The sequence below is a fragment of the Elephantulus edwardii genome, unplaced genomic scaffold (genome assembly GCF_000299155.1).
Source record: "Elephantulus edwardii isolate Elephantulus edwardi_28Jun2011 unplaced genomic scaffold, EleEdw1.0 scaffold00349, whole genome shotgun sequence".
Taxonomy (NCBI): Eukaryota; Metazoa; Chordata; class Mammalia; order Macroscelidea; family Macroscelididae; genus Elephantulus; species Elephantulus edwardii.
Window position 1 is genome coordinate 1,627,974 of NW_006400099.1, and position 12,086 is coordinate 1,640,059.

At 43.0% G+C, this 12,086-nt stretch overlaps 1 protein-coding gene across 1 annotated transcript; it reads right to left on the bottom strand.

The window, feature by feature from the left end:
• Positions 1-1,470: 1,470 nt before the first annotated feature.
• On the bottom strand, positions 1,471-10,046 carry AMER1 (APC membrane recruitment protein 1). Its single transcript, XM_006901890.1, has 2 exons — positions 7,732-10,046; positions 1,471-1,528 (listed from the first exon to the last, which is right to left on the bottom strand). Exons 1-2 carry the CDS (start codon positions 10,044-10,046, stop codon positions 1,471-1,473), a joined length of 2,373 nt encoding a protein of 790 aa, XP_006901952.1.
• Between the last annotated feature and the right edge of the window lie 2,040 nt (positions 10,047-12,086).

Consider the following 12,086-nt stretch of genomic DNA (forward strand, 5'->3'; position numbering starts at 1 on the left):
AGGTGGATTGATTCAGTGACTGGGGTAATTGGGATGGGTGTGTCAGAGGCAATGCGATTGGCACAGGATAGAGCAGGGTTTAGGGCTGTTGTACATAGGTTGCTATGAGTCGCAAACAACTTGACAGCACATAACAGCAACAGAATATGAACAAACAACAAGGAGTGTCTTTTGTGCTCATGGGGGCTGAATGGGAGAAGTCCTTCTTGAACTTGGAAGTTTATTAGCATTTCGCAAAACAAATATGCTATTACACATAAGCAGTGCAGGAATGGAGAGGTCACAACCCAGGTGATTACATGTGTGGGAAATGGAGAAGGGAAAGCCAAGAGGCTTGCTTTCCTTTCTGCACTGGGAGAAAAAGAATGCTTTCTCCTCGGGTAAGGATGTAATGGGATTTCTAATTTCCTCCTTTATTCTCTTAGTCATTTTACTTAATATGACCTAAATATAATTTTCTGGATTCTACAAAGGCTTGTTTGCTGTTTCTGGTGAAGATCAGGGTGGAATGTTGACTCGCTAACGGGTGTGAGACGATGTGATTCGGCCTCCTATTTAAAAATGCATTTGTTCAGCAGTATGGGGCTGTAGGTAACTCATGGTTCCTGTGATGCTAAACACTGTGACACTGATGTGTCTAATGCGATAATGGTTACCCACGGTGGACAGTGTTTGGTGGAGCTTCCTGAGTACAACAAGCTTGGAAGCAGGAATGGCATCCACCTCCGAAATGACTTGATTCCAGAAACTCTATGAACGTGGAGAAATGATGAAAGCTATACAAGTGTTCAGGTCTTTCGTTCAAAGGGTCACTGAGTCATTTATGACTTGACAGCACTCAACAACAACTCCATATATAGAATAAGAGACAGTGATACAGAGGAAAAAGAATCAATAATAAGAACAATAATTATATTCTCCTGGCAGACCCAACCTTGGGTTGATTATAGAATGGAAAAGGGAGGCATCAGGTCAACAAGCCATCACCCTAATAGTCACTCATTACTAAAGTACCATGCAAATGTGAACATTAGAACAGTGAAAAGAAGGGGCATGGTGTGATAGATTTCCCCAAAGTAGCCACAGAGATTAAAGAGTTCCCAAACTTAATTCTGGGTGAATGTAACAATCAACTTGATTTCTAGGAATTTCCCTGCAAGGGTTTTCTCAATGAAATGGTCAATAATTCGAGCACCATTTACATCATCTCCCTTTGCTTCTTAGGAAGACTGGTTGGTATGTGTCTGAAAACCACTGTACTCTTCAATTTGTGGAGAGAGTCCCAAAAATGCTCTTTTGGAGAAATAACACCCACAAAACCCACCACAACATGGTACTCTAATCACAAGAGAAAAACATGAAACAATAAAGAGCAATAAAAAAAGATAGAAACATGAGTACTTCTAGAATTTCCTAAATACTGAAGGTGATGACTGAAATAAAAACAAAGTAATAAAAACAACATGTTATTTACCAGGTACCCTGTGCCTGAGTTACCTGGCATTTGTCTTCAGTACCTGAGCATCTTCTGAAGGGACTGGACAATTGGATAGAGTGGGAATGGAAAGAGTGAAGGCCCTGGGAAGTTGAGATGACAGCTCTCTGCACAAGCAGCAGCTATTTTTGTATAATCTTTTTGTTTAAAATTGTAAACAGCCATCACTTAAAATCTATCAGAAAAGAATAATTTTCCATTAATAAAAAAATACAAAAATAGATAATTGGAGATTATATATATTGTTGTTATGTACCATAGCATCAGAACAGACCCATAGCTGACCCTCCGGCGGGTTTTCAGAGGCATTTAATTGCATGGGAGGAGACTGCTCATTTTTCTCCCATGGAGCACCAGGTAGTATCAAACCAAATATCTTTGGGATTACAGCGCAACTTCTTTCCACCAGAGCACTTGCTGTCCCTCTCTCTCTGTATACACACCTACACACACACACACGCACACACACACACATGTGCATGCACACACACAGGAGTGGCATCCACTTCCTAAACATGCCCCTGGAAACTCTATGAACTTTGATAAATGACTATAGTTATAGAAAGGTTTCAGGCCTTTTGTTCATAGGGAAGCTATGAGTCATGCTCGACTTGATAGCAATCAACTATATATATATATATATAACCTAGATAGAACATACACATGGCATACACATGGATAAAGTCAAAGTTTCCCTGCTAAACCCCCTCAAAAAATGAGACTGGGAGACAAGGACAAACAAAGTTGACTGTGGCATAGGAAGGAAAATCACTGTCAGGATGAGGGGCATGTACTGTCTCCTGGAGTGTGATAAGCCACTTTATAGCATTGCAAAGGTAGTCTGCTCTTTGTCCTAGACTTGTGGTTGGTATCCACAGAGTCCAGATGGACAAGAAAGAATCTAATTAGGCAAGTATTGTTGTAAAGCTTCCTTTAAAGGCTCTAACGTGCAAAACCCCCAGCATCCTAAACCTGAAAGGGGTTGACTAGGCATCCTCCTCTACTCACATTCACTTCTAAGGTTCTTCCTTCTAAGGATTGTTCTTATCTGAAAATTCTAAGATCAGAATTGTCTAGCAGTAGATATGTCTGCTAGGTAGCAAGATGAATGCAACCACTTATTATAAAGTGGCATCTTCTCTTAAAGTCACATGCTGCTGTTTTGTGCCATGGAGTTAGACACTCCAAATTTTCAGAGCCTAAATCAAATGGGAGATTTCCCATCTTTTTCCTGTAGAGCAGTTGGTGGATTCTAACTACATGCAGTTTAAATGTTTTGTTGTTTTTGGTTTGTTTGTGTTTGTCATTTGTTTTTTTGTCAGTGCAGCTCCTTACCACTAGTCCACCAGTACTCCTTGAAAATGACATAAAAGTATTATCCTAGAACTCTGGAATGGAGAAATGGTGCTCCACAGCCTGGGGGTTCATTTCTTTAATAGGAAGTAATAGACATGACATTAAGACCTTTACCAACCCAGGGTATAATTGGTGTCAGCCAAGCAAGCTTATATATGAGAAATCTGGAATTTAGCTGGTTCTCTCAGGGTCACTCTGAGATGTAATCATCATATTTCCCTAACCAAATCTTCCTTACAGCTCTAGGCTGAAGGTGGGGTTTGGTCATGGATTTTTTGGCTTTACAGTGAAACACAAAGACAATTGTTTCCACAGCCATATACCCTGACTGTCTCTCCTCTGGTGGTGAGGATCTTTATCCATCAATAGCCAGAGGGATATATGGACAGAGATGTTGTTCTAACTGTAACTTTCCACTCGGTCAGGCCCTACTCACTGGTATGTGGCCTCACAAAAATAAAAAAAGATGTGCCAGGATGATGAGAGACCTACTTAGAGGCCTTCCTTGCCTTGAGGGCAGCTCTCAGCCTTTGGACAAAGGCTGACTACCTACTTTTCTCTTTCCCTTCAGTGTGTATGCTGAAGGCTGGTGATGGCTTATTGCTTGATGCAGCTGACACAGTCCACAGGCAAACAGGAGTTTGAGCTGCTCTAAAGGACAAGCAAAGACACAGGAGGCAACAGGAGAGTTTCACCCTGTTTTAAAGGTGTTTCCCCTATTGTTTGGTGTTTCCTTTCCTATCCAAGTCAAACTAATTTCATCCCCAATTTGTCAGGGTTGGTATTGGTAGTAGGAATTTGAGAACATTCCCCATTATATTGTGCTTGGGGTTAGAAGAGTCTTTTTAACTTTCTTTCATTCTCTTGCTCCATGACTCAGGCACTTCTTCACAATGTTAGTCACAGCCAGCCTGAAAAGGTGGTCTGGTAGCCTTGAAGAGTAGTGTTGGTACCATGAAAAACTCATGAGTGCAGGAGTGCAACTTCATCCAGCCAGATCTGCTTTTTTGTAGACAGCGACACTGGGCCAACTCAAATCTTAGAAATGGTGACAAAGACCAGCTTAGATACCTCCTGGAGAAGAGGCAGTTTGCATACAAAGTTACTTGACCCAGGGGTGAACAATATCTGTTCCCAAGTTAAATTGCTGTGTCACAGGAATGGCAAGAACTCAGTTCATCATTTCTCTTGACAGGCATGGAAATGAGTATGGGCATACTTGGGGGGGGGGGCGGCGGCTACAGGACGGGGCAGAAGCACAAGCCAGGTCTGCATGTTCATGCACAGTATGTTCCATATGTTATTTCCAGTAAACAGTTGAAAAGGAACCCTCTCATATTGATGATCTGAGAATGAGTCTGGCAAGATTCATTCCCTTACTTACTCAATGCAATCAAGTCAGTTCCTGCTCATAACAACCCTCCATCAGGTTGTAGCAGTTACCATGTAAATCCACCTGGTTGAGGGTCTTCCTCTCTTTCATCAACCCTCCACCCTTTCTAGAATCATGTCTCTTTCCAAAGAATTGCCCCTTGTAGCAACATGTTCAAAGTATGTGAGGCAAAGCATCCTCATTCTTGCCTCCAAAGAAAACTACAGCACCCTTTCCAAGACATATTTGTTTGTTCTTTTGGCTGTGCACAGGAAGTTCAGTGCTCTTCTCCAACATCACAGCTCAAAGGCATGAATTCTTCTTCTGTCGTTCATTCTCCAGGTCTCAGATGCATAGCAAGTGACTGGAAAGACCATGGCTTGAATCAGACTCACCTTAGTCCTCAAACTGACATCAATACTCCTCAATAATTTGAAGAGATCCCTAACTGGAGATTTTCCCTATGCAATGTGTCTCCTTATTTCCTGACAGCTGGTACCAAGGGTGTTAATTGTGGATCCAAATAAAATTCACAAGTTGTTGACAGTTTCAATCTCTTCTCCATCCATCATGAGGCTGCCTATTGGTCCACCGGTAAGAATATTTGTTTTCTTGACATTGAGATATAATCCATACCAAAGGATGCATTCCTTGGTCTTCTGTATCAAGTGCTTCAAGTCCTCCTCACTTTCAGCAAGCAAGGTTGTGTCATCTGCATAACAAAGGTTATTGATGAGTCTCCCTCCAATACTGATGTCATACTCCTCTTTATAGAGTCCAGCTCAAGTAAGTTGCTAAGCGTACAGATTAAATAGGTATATAGAGAGAATACAATCCTGACACACTCCCTTCTTAATTTTAAACCATACAGTGTTACCTTGCTCCGTTCGCACAACAGCCTCCTGGATCAGTTATAGGTTTTGCATGAACACAATTAAGTGCTCTGGGACTTTTATCCTTTTCAATGTCACTCACAACTTGCTATAAGCCACACAGTTAAATGCCTTTGCATAGTCAATAAAGCACAAATACACATTCTTCTGATATTCTTTACTTTGCCCAGAATCCATCTGATATCAACAATGACATCCCTGGTGCCATGGCCTCTTCTAAATCTTGCCTGAACCTCTGGCAATTCCCTATCTATTGTTCTAGCCAATTTTTAAAGTGATCTTCAGCAGTATCTGGCAAGACTGGCCTATTACAATTTACAACTTAGTTGAACATGCAATTGTCATACAAATCAGAGTTCTGCAGAGTTAGAGTGTGTCAGTCTTCTGAAGAAGGGTGGATCTTTCATGACACTAAGGACTTAGCTAATTAAAATTTGAAACCTCTTAGAAAGTCCAGAACAACAGATGAGTAGTCTTTGGTATACTATCTCAGAAATGCTCCAGAAACCATCAGCCAGGCAAACTTGAAGTCAGAGTTCAAACAAAAGGGTGAACAAAGCTCAGAGAAATTTTGCTTGGTAAAGGGAAGCAGTTTTCTTTCTAAACAATCAGGTTTCCTTAAGCTCTACAAAGTCTGAAAGTTCCCTCTCCTGCTGGCTGGGACAAACAGGCCTCCTTTTTCTGTCATTCCTCTTGTTGTCATTAGTTGTCATAGACTCACGAGAAGAATCACTGTACAGGATTTAGGTCTATCTTCTGAGGCACCTCTGGGTGGGGTTGAATCACCAACCTGTTGGTGCTTAACTGTTGACACCCCACAGAAACTACACCTTCTCAAAATTTAGCCCCTATTTATCTTCTAATATCTCAGTTAAAAGAACATGCTTCTTCTGGTTAGATTATGAAAACTTCCTTTGAAGAAAAAAAAAGAATAAAAATTCAGAAGCATCTACAACTCTGGCAGCTACAGGTTTAAGAGAAGAAGGGGGAAATAGTATCATTCCAAACCTTAAGTGTCTATAGCAGTGTCCATAATAGAACCTAATTTGTCTTCCGTTTGCAAATGGAAGAATTTGATCACTCCATTAGGGAAGTAGACTTTTTTTTCTTCAGCCTAAGCTCTAGCAGGCCATATTTAAAAGCTTCCATTTGGTAATGATGCCAAAGTTCACAACAATAAGCAATGTGATACATGCTATTTTTTTTCCTCTTTAATGTCATCTAGCTGAGACAAACAGATTATAAATATCTTATGTAATGGCGGTAGTTATGCCAAGTGGGAGACGGCACCCACGCAAAAATTACAAAATTAAAAACCCGAATGAATCACAAAAAGGAAGCCCCCAAACAAAATCAGGAGTGAAGTAGCAGCCTTTCTGGGCAGATGTACCCAAGTTAAATGTGACCAAAAATAGGCAGAAGGAGAAAGTGGAAAAACAAAGGTAAAAACTTACAGAAATTTTTCTAGTCAAAATTATTTTCAATTTAAATGGAAATTCTACCCTATCACCCTTCTGCCCAATCCCTGATCCTCACATGCTCAGGCTCCATTCCCCTACTCTGAAATGGATGATAACTACTCAACTACATTTCTATTCACAACAATGGAGGAGTAGTTGGTGACGCGTGCAGCATCCTGTGCAGCACTTTCCTTTGACAGGTCAAGCCCTGAAGCTTTACAGTGAATGGGCTGAGGCTGTCGGCACTCAGGCAGGATTCTGGACAGCTGTGGAATGCTCACAGGTTTGGCTTGCAAGAGAGGGTTGCAGCTGAAACCTCTAGAACGAGAAGAGCATTTTGATTCAATCATAGGTAGCAGCACACCTTGAGGTTTGACGTTCATATTTTGAGAGGTCTGTGGCTGGGGATTATAGCAAGAGTCCATGGGTAGGGGTAGGTGTGAAGGTCGAGCTACTTGAGGCCCAGGTCTTCCAGGTACCATTGGGTCTGGCTCTGGTACTGGAAGAGACATTGACATGGCTGCAGGAGATACACAACAGATTGCCTGGCCATAAAGAGACTGGTTAGAAGGCTCACTCAGCTGACTTGTGTTTATCCAAGCAGAGCCTGGCTTCACTTGGATAGGAAAGGGGGCCCAAGCAGGTGAGTCAAAGGCTCCTAGTGCTTCAGTACAGAGAGAAAAGGTATTGTCTTGGCCCCATTCTCCTTCTTCTTCCTCTTCTTCATCTGAATCTTCCCTCTGAGGCTGAAGCTCATCAGACCCCACATAGCACTGAGCCAGATGGGAACTAGAAAGTTTCAACTCTAGGGTTTCTGCAGTGTCGAGGGAACGACTTCTCCTGTTAAGAGCTATGACAGCAGGTGGAGACCGAGGGTGCATACCTGGCAGTCCCAAGTATCGAGGGAGGCTACTTACATTCCAGGGCAGGCCTTGGTAAAATGGGCTGTGGTAGTTATTAAAAGTGTGTTTGTAGTAGTAGCTCATTGTGAAAGCTTCTAAGGAAGCTGCAAAGTCTTCATCATTGTGGAACTCAGGGTTCTCTTCACACTCACCTTCTCCATCCCGTTCTACATCAGCAATGTCAAAGGTCACCATGGGTGGAAGCTCAGGGAGGTTTTGTGTAAAGGATGAGTCAGAATCAGAGCTACAAGACAAGCTGGAGAAGAGGTTCCCATTGCTGGTGAACTCCACCAGGGCCTGTGAGAAACTCACAGTGGCATTCCCTTCCTTCTCAATCTTCCCTTCCTCTGGCTCCTCAGGAGGTGAATATGTAGGATAGGACCTTCTGGGGGACCCTAGAAAATTTGCTTCTTGCATGTCTGGCTCAAACATGGCATCACTCTGGAAAAGCTGCATCAGGCAGGCACTTTGATCTTTCTTGGAGCAGGTTCCTTCAAAATGCTTCTCTAGTGGACGGAAGTCCCTCCAGTCTGGTTTACTGCTTCCAGTGGCAGGAAAAGCAGAGGTGGTACCTTGGTGGAAAGTTTGAGAGACTCCTGATGATTCTATTACCAAACCTATCACTGATGGGCTTAAAGGCCTCGTCTGATACACTATAGTGTGCTTCTCTTGCTGAGCCTGGGCCTCTGTAGTACTGGCCTCTTGAGTGCAGGCTTCCTTGGCATTGGTCTCATAGGCTTGCATCTCCCTAGCATAGGCCTCTTTGGCTAGGATATCTCTGGTATGAATTTCCTGGGTATGAGCTTCTTGGGTATAGCTGTCCCTGGTGTGGACATAAGCCTCTTGAATATGTGCCTCCTGGGCCTCTCGAGCCTCAAACTGTTCCCTCCGAAGCTCCCAATACAATAACTGTTTCTGGATGGTCACTAGTCGTTCCTCCTCTGTCTCCATTGCCCCAGGTGGCCCAGAGGGAAAAAATGATGCAAAGTTTAAGAAGGGGTCAAACATTTCAGAGCTGCAACTATGGAGATCATAAAGGCAATCATCTCCAGGTGGAGAATTTTCAAAACTATCATCTAGCTCATAAAACTCATAAAGGGCATCTCCACTATAGCTATCCCGGGGCAGGTAATCCCTGTGGACAAGTCCCAGGGTCTCACCTGAATCCTCCTCAAATCCAGGTGTAGTGGAATCATAATAACCTTCATCACTGTTGGGGGCAGACTCTTGCTGGTCACTTTGAGGAGTCAAAAGGTCCCCATGGCCTAGGCCAGGATAAGACTGAATTGGATCAAGGAGTGTGTAGTTGTGGTGGCTTGGGGATGTGGTGGGATGGTAGCCCATGTTCAGGTTGGGCTTTGGGTACATTGGGATACTTGCCCATAGATATTCTAAGCCATTATCTTCCTCTTTAACCACTACTTCTTCCTCCTCAGCTTCCTTCTCCTCATCTGGCAAGGCCATCTCCTCCCCACCTCCCTGGTAAGTCACGAGGCAAGAACTTCGCTTGGTCCCATCTCGGTTGGCCCTCTGGCCTCCAGAAGCCATGCTGTCTGTCATGCTGTCCATGTCTTGCTCAGCTATGATGTCCCCACAACCTGTCAGGGAGTCAAAGCTTTTCAGAGATGTGACATCCCCAAACAAAAGGCTTATTTGATCCCCCACAGGACCACTGGGTGGATTTACCTCTCTTGTCAAGATCTTGTTCCCTGTTTCTGGACTGCTGGGCTGCTCAAGGCCACTGGCTTCAGGGACAGGTTTGAGCTGCAACAGTGCTGAATTATACACCTCCATCAGTTTTTCTGGGTCTTTATAAGCTGTTTTCTCAGTAACTGGTAAAGAAGGATCTGGTGCTGGAGAAAATTTTGACATAAAGGCAGTTTTTAATTTGGCATCTTCCTTGCTTGAGTATTGGAAGGTTTCCTCAGAGTGGAGCAGAGAGACTGAACCCATATGTTCATTAGAACTGATTTTAACATCTTCAAGCACCTTGGCTTCAGGTTCACTTTGTTCAGACCCAATGAACTTTCCCTTCCGGTGACGGCGTATGCTGCTGAAAAAACCTTTCAGACCCTTCTTTGGCTTGAGCACAAAGGGAACCTTGTCAGCTTCAGCCTTCTCTGTGACTCCAAGCACAGATAATTTACTCCTTGAGCCTGTATCCAAAGCTCTACTGGCACTTTGGGAGCTGGGAAGATCGATGGATGACTCAGGCAAAGGTAGGGTGAAGCCACTTCCCTCACTGGCAACATCTTCAGGGACACCGTTTAACTCACTTAAGCCATCATGAATTCTGATCTTGCTGAGACTTTTCCTGGAGCTGGCTTTCCTAGCACCTTTGCTTCGTGCCCCTACAAAAAAACTAGGCAATGTACAGATGCCCTTCTTACCACCAAAAAGTTTCATAGCGGTTTTCCTCAGCCTGCCTGGGCCAGATATCTCTGACATTGGCCTTTCTTTTACCTCAGCTATCTTGTTCTTGGCTCCTTTCACTGTCCCTTCAGCCTGGCTATTCCTCAAAGTGGCTATTCTCTTGTCTTGAGCAGTTTCATCCTTTTGGGTCTCCATGGTAATGAGGACAACTCAAGTACTTTTTGGAAATGCTGCTTTAGGCTTGCTGGCACTCTTATAAAATCATCAGTCAGGAAGCACCATAGTTGAGTCTGGAAGAGATGAAAGAGACAAAGACATGTTTTAACAGATGTCTGTTAAATCTTTAGTGGAACCAGAGAAAGTAAGGGAAAATATTGAGGAAATTTTAATCCATACCATATGCTTGGCTTTCTGGACTGCCCTTCCCACCCATCTACTCTCACCAAGGCTCTAGAGACAGCAAAATGCTACTGAGCAACAGGCACCAGTCACTCCTACTCCTTCACTGGGTCTCATCTTTTCTAGCCATCTTAACCTCTCAGGAACACTGTGCAGGGCAGAGATAACTACAGATATATGAAATGTTATATAATTTCTAGATTTCTACCAACTTTTACAGTCAGAGATCGATCAGACATGCAATCAAGATGCATTGATAATAATGGGTGACTGGAATGGGTAGCTGGAAAACATGGACACACACGGTGACAGAAATTGAGGTGAAGAATGATTGAATTTTGCACAATCAATGATTTATTCATTGGAAATATGTTTTATAAGAGACACACATGCAGGTTATATACATGGATTTCACCTGATGGTATGCAGAGGAATCAGATCGATTACATCTGTGGAAGGAACCGCTGGAGAAGCTCAATATCAGCTGTGAAAACTAGGCCAAGAGCTGATTGTGGAACAGACCACCAACTACTCATATGCAAGTTCAAGCTGAAGCTGAGGAAAATAAAACCAAATCCACGGGAACCAAAATATCCCACCTGAATTTCAGAACCATCTCAGGAATAGGTTTGAGGCCTTAAATACTAATGAGCAAAGACCAGATGAGCTGTGGGAGGATATCAAGGGTATCTAGGAAGAGTGCAAATGATCATTGCAAAGACAGAAGAGGAAGAAAAGACCAAAATGGATGTCAGAAGAGACTCTGAATATTGCACTGGAGCACAAAGAAGCCAGAGCAGAAAGAAGAATTCAAGATACTAAAGAGCTGGAGAGAAGATTTCAAAAGGCAGCACGGGATAAGTAAAATATTACAATGAAATGTACAAGGAACTGAAGTCAGAAAATCAAAAGGGCCGAACTCAATCAGCATTTCCTAAGCTCAAGGAACTGAAGAACAAATTCAAACCTCGAGTTGCTATAATCAAGGATGCTTTAGGCAGAATATTAAATGATCCAGGAAGTATTAAAAGAAGATGGAAAGAATATACTGAGTCACTGTATCGAAAGGAATTGGCAGACACAGAATTTAATGAAACAACAAATGATCAAGAGCCTATGGTAATGAAGGAAGAAGTTCAGGCTGCTTTGAAGGAAATACCAAAAAATAAGGCCCCAGGAATAGATAGTATACCAATTGACATATTTCAGCTAACAGATGCTGCCCTGCATGTGCTCACCAAGTTGTGGAGAACAACCACCTGGCCGACTGACTGGAAGAGGTCTATATTTGTTTCCATCCCAAAGAAGGGTGACCTACCAGAGTGTAGAAACTATAGAACAATCTCATTGATTTCACAGGCAAGCAAGATTCTACTGAAGACTATCCAAAAATGACTGGAACAGCACATCAGCAGAGAACTGCCAGAAGTCCAGGCTGAGTTTAGAAGGGGTTGTGATACTAAGGATATTGTAGCTGATGTTAGATGGATCTTAGCTGAAAGCAGGGAATACCTAAAGAATGTCTATCTGTGTTTCATTGACTATGCAAAGGCGTTTGACTGTGTGGATCATAACAAACTGTGGCTGACTCTGAGAAAAATGGGAATCCCGGAACACTTGATTGTGCTATTGCAAAACCTATACTTGGACCAAGAGGCAGTCGTCAGAACAGAGCAGGGAAACACTGCATGGTTCAGAATTGGGAAGGGCGTACGCCAGGGATGCATCCTGTCTCCATAGTTTTTCAATCTGTATGCAGAACAGATTATCTGGGGGGCTGGGCTCTATGAGGAGAAATGTGGCGTCAGGATTGGTGGAAGATCTATTAACAATCTG

What these genes read in the sequence shown, in the direction of transcription:
- AMER1 (XM_006901890.1), bottom strand. Translation starts at nt 10,046, where the DNA reads ATGGAGACCCAAAAGGATGAAACTGCTCAAGACAAGAGAATAGCCACT. An exon ending in GGGAACCTCTTCTCCAGCTT is followed by an intron (nt 1,529 to 7,731) that starts GTCTTGTAGCTC and finishes CAGTCCCTTCAG; the next exon opens with AAGATGCTCAGGTACTGAAG.